General features: G+C 39.8%; 1 protein-coding gene across 2 annotated transcripts in view; it reads left to right on the top strand.

Annotated features, from left to right (window-relative positions):
• The window catches only part of kdrl (kinase insert domain receptor like), a 49207-nt gene that overhangs the window by 2379 nt on the left and 25137 nt on the right, over window positions 1-21691 (top strand). For both annotated transcript variants that reach the window (XM_034883644.1, XM_034883643.1), the window contains exons 2-12: window positions 6273-6363; window positions 7801-8012; window positions 9562-9689; window positions 11105-11264; window positions 13272-13408; window positions 13500-13671; window positions 13860-13986; window positions 14172-14341; window positions 15516-15672; window positions 17473-17587; window positions 20227-20335. In XM_034883644.1, coding sequence (XP_034739535.1) covers window positions 11138-11264; window positions 13272-13408; window positions 13500-13671; window positions 13860-13986; window positions 14172-14341; window positions 15516-15672; window positions 17473-17587; window positions 20227-20335 — 1114 coding nt within the window. In that variant the 5' untranslated portion in view covers window positions 6273-6363; window positions 7801-8012; window positions 9562-9689; window positions 11105-11137. The remainder of the gene's footprint in view (window positions 1-6272; window positions 6364-7800; window positions 8013-9561; window positions 9690-11104; window positions 11265-13271; window positions 13409-13499; window positions 13672-13859; window positions 13987-14171; window positions 14342-15515; window positions 15673-17472; window positions 17588-20226; window positions 20336-21691) is intronic.

Raw genomic sequence — 21691 nt, 5'->3', positions numbered from 1 at the left:
ATATATATGTAATGTGCCTGTAGATTGGCATGGGTTACTTTCCATAAGATCATCTCTCAATGCAAATCAAACCAGCTATTAAGCTAACTAAAATGACACCATGCCAATCTCTATGTATGGTGAAAGGTATGTGATGATGGGGGGCTATTTTGGCCAAAGACCAAGGGAACTTTATCAGTATGCATAGTCTCCTGGATCCCTGAAATAACTGGCCTTTAATAAAAATCTTGCTGCAACTATGGGAATTTAACATATGGGTGTGTATACCTATGTGCCCCTGTATTTTTAAGAAGAACATTTATTTATTTACAATACATAATTCATTCACAAAGAAAATTGGGGTCCTTAAAAGGTTGGATTTTCCTAAATCTTTTGAATTAAGGCATTAAGATCAATTTCAAAAATATGTTTTTTTTTTTATTCTTTTTAATCAACTTTAGCATGGGTGTGTAAACTTTCTTAAGCCCCTGTATTTGCCGTTTTGTTAATATTTCACTTGCTTTATTTAAAAGTGAACCCAGGTCAAGTGTGTTGCTTTGTGACCTTTTGACACCAATTTAAATGATGCATAACGGCTCAGACTGAGGGTGAAAACCTTTTTGCAGCTCTCTGCAATACGATGTTTGCATTTCCAATTTATTTCAGTCGGCCTGTGTTTTTAAGCTTTCTGCATACCGGTAGATTATTGATATGTATGCAGTACTATTGATTCGGTGAACTGTGTACTTGCTTCATAGATTTTAGGCTATATCCAGGTAGTTTACTACAATTGTTCTTTGTGTTGTACAGGTGACTGTTTTCAAGGAACAAGTTTTATGTGTAGACTACTGTAGACTGGCTTTATTCAGTGGTGTTTTAGGGCACATGCCAAATTCTGGAAAAACAAGTGAAGCAAAGTGATGATTGAAAGAAATATGATTGAATGGATGATTGAATTTGAAACTGGAAGCTGCCTTGTTATTTTCTTGACATAGAATTCCTTTTTCTTCACTCATGTCTACAATAAGGACATTGTTTTGAAGCCGAGGGTTGATGTTGTGTCTAAATTGTTTGAAGTAATTTTTTTCTTTCCTACTTGCACACTTGGGGTAAAGTGGAAAATGGGAGTGATAAAAAAGGTCATCCGAGTGCAGTCGGGGGCTCATTACTCACTTACGGAACGTCTGGGTCCATACTGGCAGCCCAAGAAAAACACACCCACACACACACACACACACACACACACACACACACACACACACACACACACACACACACACACACACACAATATCACCTGAATTGGGAGATTTTAAAGTAGAGCAGATAAAGCAATTCCCTACACAAGGATATAACTTAACAAATTGCTTTGTATAGCTGTTCTTATTGCATGATTGCAGCATCTGGTCTATACTAGGCATATCCATCCTGAGCCAGCAATATATTTTCTTTGAATCCTGCATGAGATTTCAATTTCGAGGAGCTTCTGTCTGCCTACTAGTCTTAATCATACGTTATGGAACTGGAATCCTCTGGGTTTACCATTTAGGACTTTTATACAGGCGATTCCTGTTTGTTGGCTCTACTCAACTTTATATAACCTAGAATGGCCACCCATCAAGGCCAGATGTTCCTTTGTTTTTTTCTTTTTTAAGAGGAGTCTGGGGCATTTTAGCCTCCAAATCTCTAATGACTAATATACGGCTAACAAAAAAAGCACTCTCCCTAACTGTTGTCTTAACCTTGCAGTTGGCAAAGTGGAGGGACTTTAGAAGGACTGTGTGGGAGAAAAAATACTCCAGGGCACACTAACTATGTAACACAGTCAGAGCAGTGGTAGCTACTCCATATTTTGGCAGGTGATTCAAGTCTTGTCAAGATTTCAACTTTGTGTTGTAATATTTGGTCTTGATAAACTCAACCTAAAGGCAATTTATTATTAAACCATCACTGGCACCTCACACCAACCAGTAGAGTAGTAACTTATTCTCATTAGAATTAGTAACTTTAATCTTTCAGAGATCATTTTAAAACAAGTTCATGTGTAGTGTGTTGAAATTGTTTCCAATTACTATAATTGACCATCCACAGGCTAAAGGGATGTCGTGCTATCCATTTCCAATATAGGACAGAAAGCTCAGCTCAGTGGCCACAGCAGATTGGCGCTACTGTTTGTCCCTTGATGTCATGGTCACATTACAGCCAAGATGACTGCCAAAGAGTGACCCTGCACTCCTTTGTTAAACTGTAATTCACTCCCCACCATTTCTATGTCTTTTGTTGTTACAGAAGTACAAGGATTCAATTGGCAAGGTTAAACAAGGGAATCATCATGCCGTATTGTTACTTTTGCCTTGAACACACCAAAAAAGATCGACTCTCAAGACAGTTGCGTTGTTTCATGATGGCACAGGAAGTACAGGAAGATGAAGTGTACTCTCTGCAAAATAAAAGGGAGTTCCGCACATTATTTCCTTGCACTTAAAGGGATGTGACTCGGGGTTTCCCGTCAGTGACAGTATTAATCTTATACAGTCAAAGTGTTTTTTATTACGCAAGATCATGCATGAGCTACTGGCGGCACGCTGCAAAAGCATACTTTGCCATGGTTATTCCAGCTTATTACGTCCTTTCTTCTCGCATTTGCTCTAAGCTTCTTTATTGTTATTGTTCTTTGGTGCAGATATTAGTTTGTTGTATGCTCAACCTTCAGTTCTGTAAAGTTACTGTAATATTTTAACTCTTTGCAGTAGGTATAAAAAAATAATAATAATGTTATTATAGCAAGAGCACCTTACTTTTGGGGGCTTCATCTTACATTTGTTCTCTGAATAAATCTTGTCAATATATTACATAATATTAATTATTATTGTTATATTAATGATTATTTATATATATATAAGCAGTTAGGTTAGTCTAGGGTCAAAAAGTTTGGATGCACTGCTGAACCTCTGTCTTAGGTAAATTGAAAAACTCTTTCAGCTTTGATTGTTTGGCTGTTCTTTCAGACTAAATATTTAAACGTTTTTTTTGGGGCCAAAAACATTTTTGAACAGTGTTGCAGAATGAGGAAAAACACAAAATGTTTTCCAAACACTGTGTCCTGTTCCACTTCCCCTCATCAATGCCAAGTGAGGACAATGCCATACAAATGTGATCCTGGTCTAATCTTAGTTAACTCAGACCTGTGTCAATAATCAGTTTGATGCTATGTGACTCGCTCAAACCCCCATCATCAGTTGAAACTGAACCAGAAGTCACTCAGTCTCCCACTTTCATTCTTGTTTGTTCCATGCCTGTCCTCTTCTTAATGGCTTTTAATGAGAACCAGCTTTAGAGCTCTTTCAACCAACACAGTAAGCACAATTTCTGGCATTTTTCAGGCGCTTTGCTGGAGGAATGCAGCACACAGCTGTTACGGGGGGTTAGGGGTGTTGGGACGCCTGCTGAGGTCAGCGTTGGGCAAGCACCAGGGCAGGTGGGAGTTTTGAGGGTGTGGGGGTAGAGCGACGACTGCGGGATGTTTTTTTTTTTCTTTCAGTGGGCTGCTGGGAGCCCCTGCTGATTCATCCATCTGTAGTGTGTTACTGAGGAGAATAGGCAAAACATTGGCAAGTTTTAAGAGATGAGCTGCCTGTTGGTGCAATTCAAGGTCAGGAAGATTTTTTCAGTTGTTTTTTATTTCTGTTAGTGTGCAATTAGATGCCATCATTCCTACATGTGTTGCTTTTGAATCACAACATAAGTCAAAGAACTGAATGGTGAACATGCATAAATTAGTGCTGCAGACAGCACATGATATATTGTGTTTTTTACTTTTCAATTTGTATTTAACAGGCCCCAGGGGTCAACATTAGTTTGATTAATTTGCAAAGTTCTCATTTCAAGAAATTTAATTACATCATGTGAGACAGGAAAACACAATTTGTGGGACAATTCAGGAGAAAAACAGATAGTTTTCTGGGATTGTTTATTAAAGTCAGGAACATAGATTTGTGTTAGGGGGGAGTGTGAGGATTGGACCCAAATGCAGAGAGGAGAACGGCAGGCAGGCAGGTGGGGGTAAACAGGAGTTTATTGTCCAAACACAAGGTAAGTCCCAACGGAACTAGACATCCAGAATACAAGGCAAAAAGGCAGGTATCCAAAGAACAAAAACATAGATTTGTATTAATCTAATATACAGCTGAAAGCATGTAGTATCATAGCATGAGCCACATCCTTTCCCCACTGCATAACCTTGAACAATACAACAATGAGGTTATAATATTTAGAGAGGAAGTCGATATTGAGTGCCACTGCCAACACTGGCACTCATTCTTAGCACAACAGCTGTTCTGAATAATAGACAAATACTAGTAACACGTATGTGTGTTTTTCTGTGTATGTGTTTGCATTTGGAAATGCAGGTGTACTTGTGTATGTGTGGTTTTCCATGTGTGTGTGCATATACAGTATGCTGTTGTTTAGCTCCATTCTCTTTTGTGATTATGTGCTACAAATAAAGATTTCCCCAAAGATTATCACATTTGGGGGGTTGACTTTCAGTTTTTTTTTATTGCTTAATTTTCAAAGTAGGGACTTTTTTCAAGACACTACACACAATTAGCACAACCACACACCCAATAAGCAAAACAACTAAATCTCTTTGCAAAATGAAACACACTTGCAAAAACTACTCTAATTTATAAAAAACATATTTTGTTACCGTATTAACACATGAAACAAGTTTCATATGAGTTAATTCAATTTGTACTAGTTACACTCTGCTGTTATTAGCATTAAACACAAAAATATTGTAAACGTACACTAAAAAAAGTACACAGACAATGTGCAAATATACAATAAGTTCACCAAACATTACACAAGAATAATGCTGCAGAATGAGGAACATATTATTTATTTCTCTCCATATTCCCAAATCTGTCAAAAAAACACATCCTGGTTTCTACTACAGTAATGTGCATAACAATGTTAGCTCAGCAAACAACAGACAGACATAAGATACTGTATCCAGTACAAGTTACAATTACAAAAACTCTCTTTGCCTAGCTGGATACTGTATGGCCAGAGAATTTCATCAACATCACAGGCGATATCCTCATTGGCAAGACAACGTGGGAAGAATCGTCTTGAATGTCGAATCGTGATGGCTGTGTTTCATAGATTTGCTCATAGGCGTACTGATTTGAGAGTCAGTGCTTTGGAAATGCAAGGAAGCGACATTATGATATACTTCTGTGTCTAACAAGTGTTTTTAGTGATTTGCAAATCACTGTGTGTATTTTTTTGCAAAAAGTGTGAAGCTGACATTGTGCTTATAGTGGTGCATAAATGGGCCAATGCTTTGCTCCTTGAGTGTAAGGTTTTGATAATTGTGTAATACTTTTGATTTCAGTTATACCCAATCATCAGTTGAAACTGAACCAAAAGTCCCTCGGTCTCCCTTTTTCACTCTTGTTTATTCCATGCCTGGACTCTTCTTAATGGCTTTTAATGAGAACCAGCTTCAGAGCAATCCCAGACATTGTGCTTATAGTGGTGCACAAACAGGACAATGTTTTGCTCCTTGAATGTAAGGTTTTGATAATTGTGTAATACTTTTGATCTCAGTGTGTGAACAATCGGCAAAAATTGTAATAAACTTGTTTTCAGACCACAACGACAAGCGGTTCAGGGAGCTCAGTAAAAAAAAGGAAGTCACTTATGGGACTGTAACAACTCCTGGACAGCAGTGAGAATCACAGTGTATCCTCTGTTGATCACTGTTACAGCGTTTTTCATTAATGGTACCTGCTTGACTCGCCTTGGCTCGACTCACAGCAAAAAACAACAACAACTGCTGGATAAACTATTTACCGGTAAACAGGCGGGTTTGTTCATCAGGATCTGCTTCTGTTCTCTGTGACTCAGCTGCTCCTCATATCATCTCCTTCCTCTATTCCAACTTCTCTCTTTCAATCTTTCTTTCTGCTCATCCCAGACCACTATTTATTCAACAACCTGCCTTCCCAACATCGGAAACATCCCCAGTGTTCTCACAGCGGACCATCACTTGCACAAGAAGCAGGAACATGTCGTGCACAGTGCTGAAGTGATTTATGGACATTTTCTACCATGTTTTTCATTTTGTTGTTTGGTGTGATAGTGAAATACGAACATTAATTAGGTGCTGCAAATTAACATGTTTGTTGGCCTTTCTCACAAAGTGCTCTGTGTGTGTGTGTGTGTGTGTGTGTTTGTGTGTGTGTGTGTGTGCGTGCGTGTGCGTGCGTGCATGCTTGTGTTCAACAGGACGTTTGGAGATAGAGCATGCGCTGAAGACTCAGCCTTCTGCCGATCCCCTCATTCTTTCTAAGGACCAGTTGTTAAACCTCATATGCAAGTATGCAACACACCTATTTGTGTCAATACTAAGTGAATAGAAACAAAATTTATTTTAAATACAATCAGTTTTAACAGTTTAACATTTAGCCGATAGTATAATATGTATATTTTTTGGTGGCCAATTGTTTTTATTTCAAGATTACAAACAATTACAAACAATTACAAAAAACATGCTGAGACATGAGAACGTGTCTCAGGAATAATGGAATATATTTTGTAATTATGTACTACTCTGCTTAAGTACAAATTTTATGTTTTGTTTTTTACTTTACTTGATTAGTTCCATTTCATGCAACATTATACTTCTGCACATTTCAGGGGAAAATACTTTACTCTGCTACATTTATTTAACAGCTATAGTCAATAGTTATACTTTACAAAATTATCAACATGTAATGTATTATTACATATTTAACAACCCAACATTTAAATGCTCCTTACATGTTAATGCATCAGTAAAAAATCCAATGATTTAATATATAATGGTTTAAGACTCACAGCGGCCTAAGAATAAGAATACTCTATTAGTTCAGTCTGTTTCTAAACTGTCACTGCAGCCATAGAGTTTAGACTCTGGTCTCAGTACATGGCAGAAAGGCCAGGGGGGGGTATACATGGGACATGGCTGGGCCTGGGGACACTTGATGGATACAAAGAAGCTGGGGCAGTCCTTGATGGGAACCAGTGGTGGTCCACATTTATCAGTCTGTTGCAATTTCCTTTAGGGATGCTGGGAACCAAGTGTGCTGCATTCACATTTGTTAAGAATTTAGAGAGCCTTGCATCATTTTGTAGGCCCGCAAAGAATGATTAGTAACTTGTTTCTACCTAATGTTGTGCTTCCCTACAAGGCCATATGCTAAGATGCCTTGGTCATACAATTCTGGCTTGATTTCTGTCACTGGATAAGAGCTAGAGGTTGCTTGACCCAAAATTCTGCAGGCAAAGGCAGTGGTATGCAAGACATGTTTGATGCTCCTCTGGGATCTCTTTAATGAGAGTTTTTAAATTGATGCTATGTGGAAAGAATGTGTTAGCTGAGCACATCGTTCAGGAGAAACATGTTCCCATGTGAAAGTTCAAGTTACTGGATGACTCAAGATTAACTCAAAATAAACTTAAAATGAACATCAAGTTAAAAAGTCCCAAGGGGAGAGGCAGCCGCTGCCATCCTAAACTAAATAGCTGAATTAATTGCCAGCTGTGACACTTTTCCCTGAAATAGATCCGAAATAGAAGTTTTGGATCCAGGGCTTTTTATTTTATTTTTTTAAGGAGAAGAGATCCACAGTAATGTGATGTGTCAAATATCGAAATATCATATTTAGCAGTTTATACTTTTTTTTTTTCACATAGTAGTCTCAGTCATCCGTAAGTCAACTACGAAATATTTTCCTTTTGTTCATTAATTCTGTCCTTCTCTGTCTTCTGTCAGAGGTCATGGCCTGCTGCACTGGACACTTGCTGATCCCAGTCGATTGACCTCATCAGAGGGGGTGAAGGTGGAGCAGTGTGATTCCAAACATCACTCACACTGCAGCAAATTGACAATCACGAACTTGATTGCCAATGACACAGGACGGTACAGCTGTAAATACTCCAAAAACGGTTCAGATCACATCATCTCTACCTACGTGTATGTTAAAGGTGAGACTTGCAAAGTGCTCTGACCAGTTCAGATTATAGGTCGTATTTATCAAATGCAGTCAATGATCCAGTGACATGTGCAGTCTCTGGTAGATTTATGACGCTGACATTTTCCCCTCCAGTCCAGAGTGTGAGTAATTTGCCAGCATAACAAAAACTGAATGTAATGTTGTTTAGAAATACAGAGAATTGGTCTATAGACCAATCTTCTTTTTGTATTGAGTTGTTTTTCTTCCATCCAGGATTTAACTGTTTGTTTTTGTGAAAGTGAAGAGTCCAGATTAAAGAGAGGGTGATTGTCATCTGCTGACGCCAGTGGAGGGTTCTAATGTTGAACTGAGCCCACAAACAGTGGCACATAATGAACAGAATGAAATGGTTAAGGAGCAATCTGATATTTTCTGCAAGATAAGAGATCTGGAAAACACCCACTCCAGCAAAAAGAAAACACTGAATTAGCGAGAACACCAGAAAAAGCGAAAGAAAAAAGTTAAAAAGGGGAAGAAAGTCTCAAAGAAAGAAAGAAAGAAAGGAAAAAAAATGAATTTTTATGTATGACTGCACTTAGCCCTTAGATACAGGAGGCTGACTTTACTGTATTCTACATGCATTCAGATTCAAGTGACACAGCTGTTCTTGTCAGAGAGCGAGACAGAGAGAGGAAATGGTATCTTTGGTGCTTTGGTTTATCCTGGAGGTGGAAGGGTGAACGTGATTGCATGGGAAGCCCTGGTCATTGACTGTGATTTCCTGCTCTGGCTACTGTATCCTGAGTCTCCCCTAAAGTGTCACATGGCACCAGTTACAGTTACAGTATCAATGAAATGGAGATTATACTGGGCAGCATAAGGAGAGCCAATTTTAAGTGTTAAGTCAGCCTCAGCCCATTTTACCTAGATGTTTTTTTTAGTTGTTGTTTCAGTTGATGTAAAGACATTAAATAAAGTCATGAAATATATGTCTAAGGGATGTACAATAGTTAGACTTAACTAAATGCTGGAAACACTTTGTTCCCTCTCCCTAGTGCTCTGTGAATGTGATTCACAGTTCGCTTGGCTATCAAGCAGCCTGCTGTGCTTGTGTTTAGTCTAACTCTGTCTTTTTTAAAGCCCTTTAGCGGTTTAATACATCATTTTCCATGCTTACTTTTCAAATAATAGTTCCTTTATCACACCACTACTGCTTGACCTCACACCAATCGCAGACTGTTTGGGTAGTCATGAAGTTCCCACAGCAATTGTGTGATGCCTGACTGCCCATTAGGAACACACAACTAGCCTGATTGCTCTAACTGTGCTCTGCTGCCTCATCTGCTTAGAATGAACTGATCTGAGATTTGATTTCTCTGTTGGTTGCCCTGATTCAATTGCACTGCTGAACTCAGCTCTACCATAACGTGTTTTCTTTTTTCAAAACAACAGCTGTAAATTTGCCACAAAACATTGTTATCCCAAAAGACAAAATGTAGGGGGTCACATCTGCTTTAAAATGTGACTTCTGGTTCCCCTTTTTTTTCAATCTCTTTATGGGTATTTTTTTTGTCTCTCAGATCCCAAGCAACCATTTGTGGTGCCCCATTATCAGTCACCTGAAATCTTGTTCATCTACAGCCATGAGACCAGACTTGTGGTCCCCTGCCGGACTTCCTCTCCAGATGCTGTTGTAAAACTCACAGGGGTAAGGCCTCACAAAGATGATCAGTTCTCACCTTCTGCTCGAGACTTCCACTTTCACGTTGTTTTCTTGTACTGTGTTCCATATACCAGGGTTTTTTAATGTTTTTTAGACCAGGGACCCCTTAGCTGAAGAGAGACCAAGTAGGGACCCCTACTACATATATTGTATGCAACTGACTTGCACATGTATGCATCATGTATTAACAATAAACATACATGCAGAAGGCACAGTGAATCTTTAAGCTTAACTGTACGGCTGGTCAGCTACCATAGTAACCTATAGTAAACCTATCTTCAATATGTAAATTAAATTTAAGTTATTTTTGTTGTAATTTATTAATGTGTTGGCTTTAATGTATATTTTCAGACATTTTCAGGCATTTAAATAAAAAAATAATAATAGTTTTTAACAATTTGATGGCCCCCCCTGCACTAACTCTGAGGACCCCCCTGAGAAAGCAAGATTGCTATTAATACCCCAGCAAGCATCCTTACTTGTCATCTTTGGAAGAAAGAAAATGTCTGTGCTTAAGCCATCTCGCTGGTTCTCACACCCTTTTGTGTGTTAAATCACTCTAGCACACAAAAACAGATGAGGGACAGTGTCTTGTCTGAGGGAAGCTCAGGGGAAGCAAATGGAGTCTTTCTGTCTGCTTCCTGTAAGAGCAGGAAGGTGCTCTAAGAGTGTTTTTCTCAGAATAGACTCCAGACAAAATTTAGTCCCCCTTCTTTACAAACATCCGGAAATGCAGTTGAAAAAACAGTACACCCTGTGTCAGAAAACAACAGGTAACTTATGAGAATTGTGACATTTGATAACAGAATGCAGCTAAAGTAAAGATGGCAGTGGAGGAGAGCTCCCTCAGTGATGTGGTTTGCACGATGCTTTTTATCTTTCTGTCAACTCATTGTGGTCATGGTGAAAGCCATCTTAAAAAGGTTACCATGCCATACGGTGCTTTTTGTTGTTGATATGCAACGATGTGACATAGTGCCTACCGTAGACAATCACATCTGACTCAGATGGCACAGATAGTGGTTGTGTGACTTTCCTGCTGGTGGTAAAACCTATGGCACCCTTCCTTCCTGCTCCCTTTCCTTCCCTTGCTTACTCTCCCAGCCCAACCTCTGGCAGGAGAACAAACTGCACGTACTTCCTTTTCCGAGTCCACAGTGTTTTGTGCTCCATTGCATAAATGATTGCAGGGGTTACACTCCATGACACAATAAAAACTAATTAGACCTTCACTTTAACCGATGTTGGTCTGTCCCCAGCTGAGCCCAGTAGACCATGAGTTACATATAAAATTATGTTTGGTGCATTACACTTCATTCCGTTGAGCTCAGTAATCTTTATTGAACATAATTTACTACCCATGGTATTGACAAAACTCTGCTCTACTCTCTTGATCACAGCTCCGACCATTACCAGGGAAGGTTAAAAAGGAAATGGTATGGGATCCAATGGTCGGATTCAAGATTCCCTATGATCCCGCCACTGAGTTCACTATGCTCACCTGTACCACCAAGGTCAACGGTCGTGAGTTCCACTCAACATACATCCCTAGAAGACTGAGTGAGTCTGTTGTCTTTCTGGCCCAACTTGCTTTATGAAAAATATAGATTTGTGTCAATTACTCTGTTTCTTGAGCATTTTTTGAGTCTTTTTATAGGCCAAACATTTGGACGAACCTTCTCATTCAATGTGTTTCCTTTATTTTCATAACTATTTACATTGTAGATTATCACTGAAGGCAACGAAACCATGAATGAACACAAATGGAATTATGTACTTAACAAAAAAGTTTGAAATAACTGGAAACATGTCTTATATTTTAGTTTCTTCAAAGTATCTACCCTTTGCTCTGATTAATGCTTTGCACACGTTTGGCATTCTCTTGATGAGCTTCAAGAGGTAGTCACCTGAAATGGTTTCCCAACAGTCTTGAAGGAGAACCTAGAGAGGCTTAGCACTGTGGTCAGCTCTCCTCAAACCATCTTGATTGGGTTCAGGTCCGTTGAATGTGGAGGCGCAGAACTCCATCACTCTCCTTGGTCAAATAGCCTAATAACGTGTCTTATAATCTAGTTTCTTCAACCTTTGCTTTTTTGATAGCGCTGCAAACCCTTGGTGTTCTCTCAATAAGCTTCATGAGGTAGTCACCTGAAATGGTTTTCATTTCACAGGTGTGCCTTGTCAGGGTTAATTAGTGGAATTTCTTGCCTTATTAATGGAGTTGGGACCATCAGTTGTGTTGTGCAGAAGTCAGGTTGATACACAGCCGACGGCCCTATTGGACAACTGTTAGAATTCATATTATGGCAAAAACCAATCAGCTAATTAAAGAGAAATAAGTGGCCATCATTACTTTAGGTAATGACGGTCAGTCGGTCCGGAAAATTTCTAAAACTTTGAATGTGTCTCCAAGTGCAGTCACAAAAACCATCAAGCACTACAACGAACTTGCTTACATGAGGACCGCCCCAGGAAAGAAAGACCAAGAGTCACCTCTGCTGCTGAGGATAAGTTCATTCTAGTCACCAGCCTCAGAAATAGCAAGTTAACAGCAGCTCAGATTAGAGACCAGATGAATACCACACAGAGTTCTAGCAGCAGACACATCTCAAGAACAACTGTTAAGAGGAGACTGTGCGAATCAGGCCTTCATGGTCAAATAGCAGATAGGAAACCACAGCTAAGGAGAGGCAACAAGCAGAAGAGATTTTTGGGCCAAGAAACACAATGAATGGACATTAGACCAGTGGAAATCTAGGATTTGGACTGATGAGTCCAAGTTTAAGATCTTTGGTTTCAACCGCCGTGTCTTTGTGCGACACAGAAAAACTGACCGGATGGTTTCTACATGCCTGGTTCCCACGGTAAAGCATGGAGAAGGAGGTGTGATGGTGTGGGGGGGCTTTGCTGGTGACACTGTTGGGGATGTATTCAAAATTGAAGGCATACTGAACCAGCATGGCTACCACAGCATCCTGCAGCGGCATGCCATCCCATCCAGTTTGCGTTTAGTTGGACCATCATTTATTTTTCAACAGGACAATGAACCCAAACACACCTCCAGGCTGTGTAAGGGCCATTTAACAGAGAAGGAGAGTGATGGAGTTCTGCGCCTCCACAGTAATCGGACCTGAACCCAATCAAGATGGTTTGAGGAGAGCTGACCGCAGTGCTAAGCCTCTCTAGGTTCTCCTTCAAGACTGTTGGGAAACCATTTCAGGTGACTACCTCTTGAAGCTCATCAAGAGAATGCTAAAAGTATGCAAAGCAGTAATCAGAGCAAAGGGTGGCTACTTTGAAGAAACTAGAATATAAGACATGTTTTCAGTTATTTCACACTTTTTTGTTAAGTACATAATTCCATTTGTGTTCATTCATAGTTTTGATGCCTTCAGTGATAATCTACAATGTAAATAGTCATGAAAATAAAGGAAACACATTGAATGAGAAGGTGTGTCCAAGTTTTTGGCCTGTATATATACATATACACACACAAACACACACACAATCACACACACACACACACACACATACACATTATTAAATAATATATTTTCCATTTTACAGCTATTGTTCTTAATAATGTGAAGATCACCCCAGATCGTGTCAAAGTGTTGGTTGGAGACACCTTAATGCTCAACTGCACTGGTGAGACTACCTATAATGGAAGAATCAACTTCACATGGGATATTCCAAAAAAGAGAGTAAGGATTCAGGATTTACTTTTGAAACTATACACCTGTATGTAAAAGGAACCATCGCAAGTGGAGTTTATGGTACTTCCTTTGTCTTCAGGAAAATAATCTTTATACGAACAAGACAGAAGTCCGCCCTGCTAAGGTTTTTGTGATGAGCAAAGCTTTAATCTTGCCAAACATTACCATGGAGGATAAGGGAGTTTACCGCTGCAAAGCTGAGCTTGAACCCACGATATACAAGAATGTCTCAGCAAAAGTCCTTGTCTATGGTAAGTATACTTGGATTAAAAATCTGACTTCTCCCGTGAACTCTAAAGTTTATTACAAAGTATTAACTACTACCAGATCACCACACATATAAAGCATTTTAGTATCTCAATTATTATGCGACTGTGGCAATTCTATGACAATATGATGATAACTTTGCTTTCGGACTGTTATTAATCTTTTGTTCCAGAGCATCCGTTCCTCAATGTCTCTTATAAGCATGAGCGACCTAGTACGGTGACTGCCAAAGAAGGTAGAAAAAAGCTTGTATTTGAGCCCAAGGTAAATGCTCTGCCACCACCAGACATGATAGTATGGTAAGTAATGGTTTACACTCACAATAAAAACTGCTGACTATGTATAAAGAGTAGGAGCACCTACATTATTTGCTTTGGCAAATCCTGAATTATAACTTTATAAGTCAACTTTCCAGTTACTTCTTTTCATTGATTGTTATTATTTATCCACAGTTTTAAAACCTTTCCCTGCCTCCAACTTTTAGGTACAAGGATGGGGTCCCTATCATCAAGAATTCCACCTGTTACAAGATGTCTGGTTTTAACTTGATCATCACTGACTTGCAGCAGAAGCATGCTGGGGTCTTCACCATAAGCCTGGGCAACCAAGTGAAGGGCTTGTCGAGGAATCTGAGCTACACGCTGGTAGTCGATGGTAAGCTGTTGCCATAAACTTTATAATGACTGCTGATCCCAAGGAAATGAAGCCTTGGCTTTGGACTGAGGCTACCCCAGCACTCTAGCTGCTTTCAGTGCAGTTCACTGGACGGCAGGTAGCTGCTCTAGTATGAGAGGAATTTGGGGGCTTGTTGATTCCAGGGCTGGATTGACGTAGCAGGGGCAGCTGTTGTTGATTATTGGGGCTCTTTTGAAGGGGCTTGGCGCAGTGTGTAAATGGCCTGGGCTCTATTCTGCACACAGACTCACAACCATTCCAGCCCACCCCCCATTCCCTAGCATTTATTTGCATCCTCACCATGCGTAAATACAGTGTAGCACGGCACATTTAAACAACATGTTCCATACAATATGTATACAGCTTGAGAAAAAGAAGTACTGAGCATGTCATTTATTGTTTTGATGACTTTGTGAAGGCTACTGATAACTGTTAACACAAGAGGTTATACATGTTTTAGCATATAAAATTTGAATGAAGTCTGCCTGAGAACAGAGAAGTGTGTGTCAGTTATTTCATGCATGCCACTGGGGGCAGAGCTATTTTCATTGCATTCTTTAATGTTTATTCAGGAATCCCATAAGCTTGCCAAAAAATGTAAAAACCAGCCCTCTTTGGCTTGTATAAACTTAATTTATGGTCCTTGACCGTCCCGCTTTGCAAAACAATAATTTATTGTAGGACACGGAAGTGAAGAGAGATTCCTGGTATCAATTATCAAACTATTTATTCTTTGTTCATCAATAGAGCTGTTGAATGATGATGAATGTGCTGATGGGTGTGTGGCAGGATGCAAGTTTTGTGGTTTGCCAAGCTATGTCACTGTGTGTAGTGTCTGCTGTTGATTGCAGTGCACATGGTTGATTCAGTGACCTGGGGATGGGCCACAGTGGGGTTGTTCTTTAACCTACAGCCCCAGGCTATCCAATCATCCTGCCATTCTTCTCTTACACAGTGTCTAAAGTGCAACTGGTGTCAATGGCACTTTTTTCATGGCTATCCATCATGACTGTCGGCCCACATTAAAAAGACATTATGAGATTCCACAACTGGGCTTGGATGGTGGATGGTGCATCTAACCTGTTGTTGTTATCTCTCTCTCTCTTGTGTGTCTGTGTACTTATATGTGTTTTTGTGCACTTCTCTCTGACAGTAAAGCCAACCATTTCAGAGGCAGAGCTTGCCTCTGTGGACGTGCAGCCCTACATGTTTGGCAAACAGCACCAGCTAACCTGCACTGCTTACGGGGTGCCCTTGCCAAACATCACTTGGCTCTGGCAACCATGTCACTCAGACCCTGCGCTTATTGAGTGAGTCACCATATTGCTATGTTCCAGCATGTAGAATTGAAGAATTAAAATGTTTAAACTAGATGTTCTGTTACTTCCTCCAATCTTGAAGAGTTAAAAGAATATCAAAGGGAAAGTTTTCCTGATTTTGAATACCCAACATAATCTGATTCAAGATCAATTACATGCCACTAGTTACAATATAGTGGTCCTGGATTGAGTGTGGTGTTTCACTTAGTTACCTGTTGTGTACTGTATGTTAAGATTTAGCTACCAGTTTACAGGAGATTAAAATATTTTATTCAGGGGACACTTAACTCTGGAACTTTCTTTTTCTCCAAAAACCTGTTTACGCAATTTGTGTGTTTTTTATCTTTTGAGCTGAACCAAAGCATTTTGCACAAATTTAACAGCTGTGTTGAAGGACAAAAACGTAATACCACCACGATACTGGAGTTGTAATCCCAAAACACAGACAAACAGCATCAGTTGATAAGTGTTAACAGTTGATAAGTGTAGGGTCCAGAGCCACCAGAACAGCCCAGGGATCCCACTGTATAAAATATCTACATTAACTGAATAGAATCAGGCCCAAAATATGACACATTAATCAAAGATACGCAGCCTTGGAGAACTGCCCTCTCGTTTGTGGTCCGTGGTTCTGTAGGCTGATGGGGAAACACCGGGGAGATAAATCAATCTCATATTCCCATAGCTTTTACACAGCTGAATAGAATTGAGTGTATGAGTGACATCACTGCATGAATACCAACCTGGTAGTGAACCCACAAACAAGATGAACGTTCCCTGTGACCTGGCTCGTCAGTGACAGCAGGAGACCTGTGAGTTGGGAGAAAACAATGGGCCATTACCCTTGGGTTATCGGGCCTCAACACCATTCACAAAAAGAACATTGTGGACCACTGCAAAAAAAAAAAAAAAAATTATGTTCCTTGTTCGATGGTGTTAATCCACCAGTCCCTCTGTTCTTTTTTTTATATCTCAAAAACCCAGTTGTACTTGCAAGATTTATCTTAGAGCGTATGTTGGGTCAGAGCAACTCTTTCTGCAGGCCTAAAGATAATCAGGGCTTGCACTAGGAACAGTGGCAGGCAGCTAATGAGACAAAGGAACAGCTATAGCCTGGTGGGAGGCCAATTGTGCAAAATGTTTGTTTTATACAGCCTTGACCCTGCAAAGAACCTGTCACTGTAAATCCAACATGTAGCCCTTCAAGATCATATCTCATCTAAATCCTTGGGAGTTTAAAGAGAAGGGGAATTGGAGCATGTGAGGAGGATTTAGACATGAGGGTAGTTTGCTATGTTGGATGTGGAATACGCCTGATAATGTAGGGGGGGCAGAAATATGGGGGTGTCTTTATCACAAAGTTGAGAAGTTATCAGCTGCCCCTTGTTGACCGCCAAGGTCTTAGGCTCAACCTTATCTCCTCTGGCCAGAACGTTCCTGTACGAGGTGACGCATAGCACAGCCCTTCCTGTCGCTATTGCTGTTTCCTCCTCTGGTCTCCTCTCATCAGGATGATTGTTCCCCACCACGGGCGGTGAAGGGTTTAGGGGTGGGGGTCAAATCAATGCTTTCTCTTGGTTTTATAACCCAGACAAGTTGGTCTAGACCTGGTTTTGGTCTGATGAGTCAGTGGTCTTTTAAAATACCCTCAGCCTTTCAGAATTAGGGTTTTTACAGTAGGATAATTTCCCAATTAAAACAACATGGAATTCAGCGTTCTTATTCTGTGTTTTATTGTTTAATACTGACAGCATGGCTACATGGTCTTATTAAATTCTTTCTGTCCTGCAGTTGCATTGCAAATACTGAGCCAATACCGGTCAACATTGATGACAGGAGAAACTACTCTCACAACTGGATTAAGAGCATAAGTGTCAAACCTGAACTGGTTAAAGGAAAAAACAAGGTATGTGGTTTAACTTTATGCTTTGTGTTTCCATATGTTTTTTTTAACAGCGGATGTACTTGTAGCACACTTAATAAAAAAAAATTAATAAAAAATGTAGTTGATAAATAGCAGTGCCCAACTCAACAGTTTTACATCCTAGTGGATCAAGAAGAGGCCTTGAGATGTAGAGAATATCCAATAGCTGTGGCTAGGGCTTGAAAGTCAGATGCATCATCTGAGATTAATAAATCCTGATCATTTTTCTTCTATTGGCAGTTATGCTGTACTTCTCCTCACTAAGAATTATTCATTTTGTGCATTAGTTTTGACTTATTTGTGACCAAAACCCAGGAAAAGCCCTCAGCAGTCCCTTTTGAAGAAGTGAGTCTTGTTTTTCATTGCTTTTCTTAAAAAGGCTTTATTTATTCTTGGACTAAGCAACCAGAAAAATATGGGAAAATCCCTTGGCTTCCCGCATATGATTTGGTGCATTTAAAAAGGAAGATGTTATATTGATAAATACTGTATATTAACTACATTTGCAACAAAAATTTAACATATTTGGATAACTACATTGGTTTTCCTTTCGTATAAAAGCTTTCCTATAACGAGCAAGATCTCTACCAGATTGTTCCTGTCCTTGGAAATGGTGCACGTTTAACTGACAGACACAGTTCATTTCCCCCTACTGGAGTGAAATGCACCCTCCATTTCACAGTTTTTTCAGATGAAGAAGGCCTGTAAATGAAGCAGCTGCAGCTTCATCCTTGGACTTGCCAGAGAAACATCTTTTATTCGGACATCAGTTAATATTTTCGGCTGTTGAGACTCTTGGAGTTAAGCCTTTTAAACATGAACAAAAGTTATATGGCGTTAAGCCATGCGTGTGCCAAGAGCAGAGAAAAGACATTTATAGATTCTCCCCTTTCGACATTGCCTGTAAAGATAAGCCTCTATACACACTGAAAAACAGCTGTAATTGTATGTAATGGTATTATAGAAGCAAGGCTTGATCATGAAAACAGCACATTTAAGCAGATAGAAATAGTCTGTTGCAGCTATTAATTTAGGCAATTGTGAAGTTGTTTTACAAATTAAAATATTGTTTTTTGCAACACTAAGGTATCAATGAGGGATCTACCAGTCTATCTGCTTTTACGAGGAAACATCAAACACATGTTGCCATGTCACATTGCTGTCCTGTGGGTGCCTGTTACTAAAACTGTTCACCCTAAACAAAATTAAGAGCAGGCCTCCACTGCCTTGCAAGAGTCTGTCTAAAGGATTAGGTTAGAAACCTATTACAGCAGGCTGGGTCAAATTAGGCAACAGAATTATAGGCACAAAGGTTTTTTGCTGGAGAAAGTATCAGTGATCATTTGCAATCCAAATCTTTTTGTTCACTTTTTTCCCCTCTGTTTCTTGTGCAAAACTAGGGGATTTACTAACTCCTGCGGACTGACTAAGCACAGAATGAAACAATCATATAAATTATTTTCTTACCAAGTAATTGTAAATTTGGCAATTTTCACAGGGCATCAGTTCTAATATGTCTCTGACATAAATAGGGAGGCACCACCTATTTACAAGTACTTGTGGCCAAACGCTGGTGCTTTATGAGGGTTAGGACTAAGGGTCAATGATAACAAGCAACAGTTTAAAAGAAGATGGATTTGTTAGAAGTGAATTCCTCTCTGTCACCCCACATAAATCGTGTTGGCCCGTGAATAAGAACGTAGTCAGGGTCGGGCCTCTGAGTGCTTACCCAGAAGGCCCAGTAGAGAGGGAGACTGGCCCGGGTCATAATATAAGAAAAACACAGGGGTAAGGCGTAGGCACTAAGGTCACAGTGCGTCTGGTCAGGTCACCTCTTAGGGACTGTGCACAACTGTTTGAATGACTGTGTTGAAGCTCGGGTTACATCATAGTGAGTAATAGCCATAACATAATACCATAAGGCCACTCCATCAGTGTTTTAACAAGTGTCAGAGCTGCCTCAATTGGACAATATTAAATAACTTTTAAACACTTATTTCTTTACTGAATATGTCTATGGTGAGCATTGTAAGTACAGGGACGCTGACATTGTTTCATCGCTACAGCTGTGTGTCTTGAGAGTCAGCACAATAGCTCCTACAAGCCCGGGAAGTGTAGGCCAGCATACACCCACATCATTCACTCTCTCTTTGATGTAGCTGACTGCCCCCAAAAAACAGATGTCACCATGAACACTAAACAGAGCCCCATGCCGTCCGGCCCTCACCCAAGTTTCACTTATTATTTTGTCTATTTAAGCCATTAAAATGTTGTACTGGTGCAATGACAAAATTGAGTGTGGCATTAGAAGTGCTTTCCAGGAAGTGGATATGGAGCCCTGGCAGTAGATCTATAGCTCAGGTCTAAAGGAGACTCAGTAGGCTTTAAACTCCAGATGTATCCTTACATTAATGTGATGCACTGGAGAGTATAAAACAGACCAGGCTCCGGACCTCTCACCCGCCTGTTAACAGGGACCCATTGCTCTGATGGTGATTGAAACCCCAAGAATAGGTCTAAGTGGAATTATGAATTATGATACTAAGCATTTTCTTGTTTATCTGTCCCAACATGTTCTGCTTTGAACAATCTGAAATAACTGTCGTATTTATCCCAATTAGACTGTGAGCACCCTGGTGATAGGAGAAGCTAGCGTGTCAGGAATGTACTCCTGTGTGGCCCAGAATGAGGATGGCACCAGCAAGATGACAATCCCTTTTTACGTTGGTGGTAAGCAGGTCACAATAATATGAAATATCAACATTTAAATTGCAACTGCTCAGCTAAAAGTTCCTACAGAATATGCTGTTGCACTAATTGCAAAGCACAGTATTCTGTACACTGGATTCTTTCAAATGATCTACACGTAAATACACGCTGCAATTAATGGCATAAACAGGAAAGAAATGTGCAGATTGCATTGTGCAATAAAAAAAACAAATGGGGCATTAATTAAAACAATCTTCCACTGTAGCTGAACGGCTTCAGGGCGGAAGAGAGGCAAACATGTCCTGGGCCATACGGAGTGCTATAATGGCACACGTTTAAAAACAGCTATGAATAACTGCATTCCTGCTCCAATGCCAGCAGATCATTCCTCTTTCTGTAAACCCTCTGCTATGAGAGTTTACTTTTTTATGATCATTAGAGCATGTCCAAATGTTTCCAGAATGAATATCCATTGAGACATGTATCTAATAATAATGGGGATGATGCACACAAGCACAGTTCACTTTGCAAATAAGTGACTCACCTTTCCTCTAATGCTGAATGAGTGAAAGATTGCTTTTGGAGAGGGATGGATGTAGGTGAACCGATAATTGAAAAAAACATTCTCCCAGAGTGGCAGAAATCCAATTCTAAATTATAGAATGATAGAACTAGAATATATCTAGTTATCTTTCAGACGTGAGTAAGATGCAGAATGCTGCTAAAAAAACTAAAAAGAAAAAGAAAAGAGGACAATTGTAATAATAGCTGTCTTCTTTTATGGAAAACAGAATGCTTTCCAGAAATCTGAATAAACAAACACGGTCTGGTTCCCCTGGGGCCTAGATCCAGTGCAGACTGAGTGTGGCATCAGCAATGCTGCCCACCGGCAACGTGCTTCCAATATACAGTGATGAAACAGGAAATAACTGCAAATTTAACATTCTAGTCATTGTGACAAGCAGCTTTTTGTTCAAAACTATTGTCCAAGAAGATCTCAGGCCAACAGGATACCTGTCTCCGTTCATGTATGTAAAACAGATGGCACGGTAAAATGCTCTTTATTCAAATTATTTACTGTAGTTGACCCCATTCTGTAGTCTGGCTATTACCAGACCAAGCCAAGCTCAATAGAGTTGAGATTGAGCATTGGTCTGGGGAAAAGAGGCGCGACAAACGGGCATACAGTGGGGCTCAAAAGTTTGGGCACCCCAGGTAAAAATTTGTATTAATGTGCATAAAGAAGCCAAGAAAAGGCATCAAATGACAGATTAGACATTTGAATAATATGTCACAAAAAGTTATATTTTATTTCCATCATTTACACTTTCAAAATAACAGAAAACAAAAAAATGGCGTCTGCAAAAGTTTGGGCAC

The sequence above is a fragment of the Etheostoma cragini genome, chromosome 10 (assembly GCF_013103735.1).
Source record: "Etheostoma cragini isolate CJK2018 chromosome 10, CSU_Ecrag_1.0, whole genome shotgun sequence".
Classification (NCBI taxonomy): Eukaryota; Metazoa; Chordata; class Actinopteri; order Perciformes; family Percidae; genus Etheostoma; species Etheostoma cragini.
This window is presented reverse-complemented; position numbering and strand designations above follow the sequence as displayed.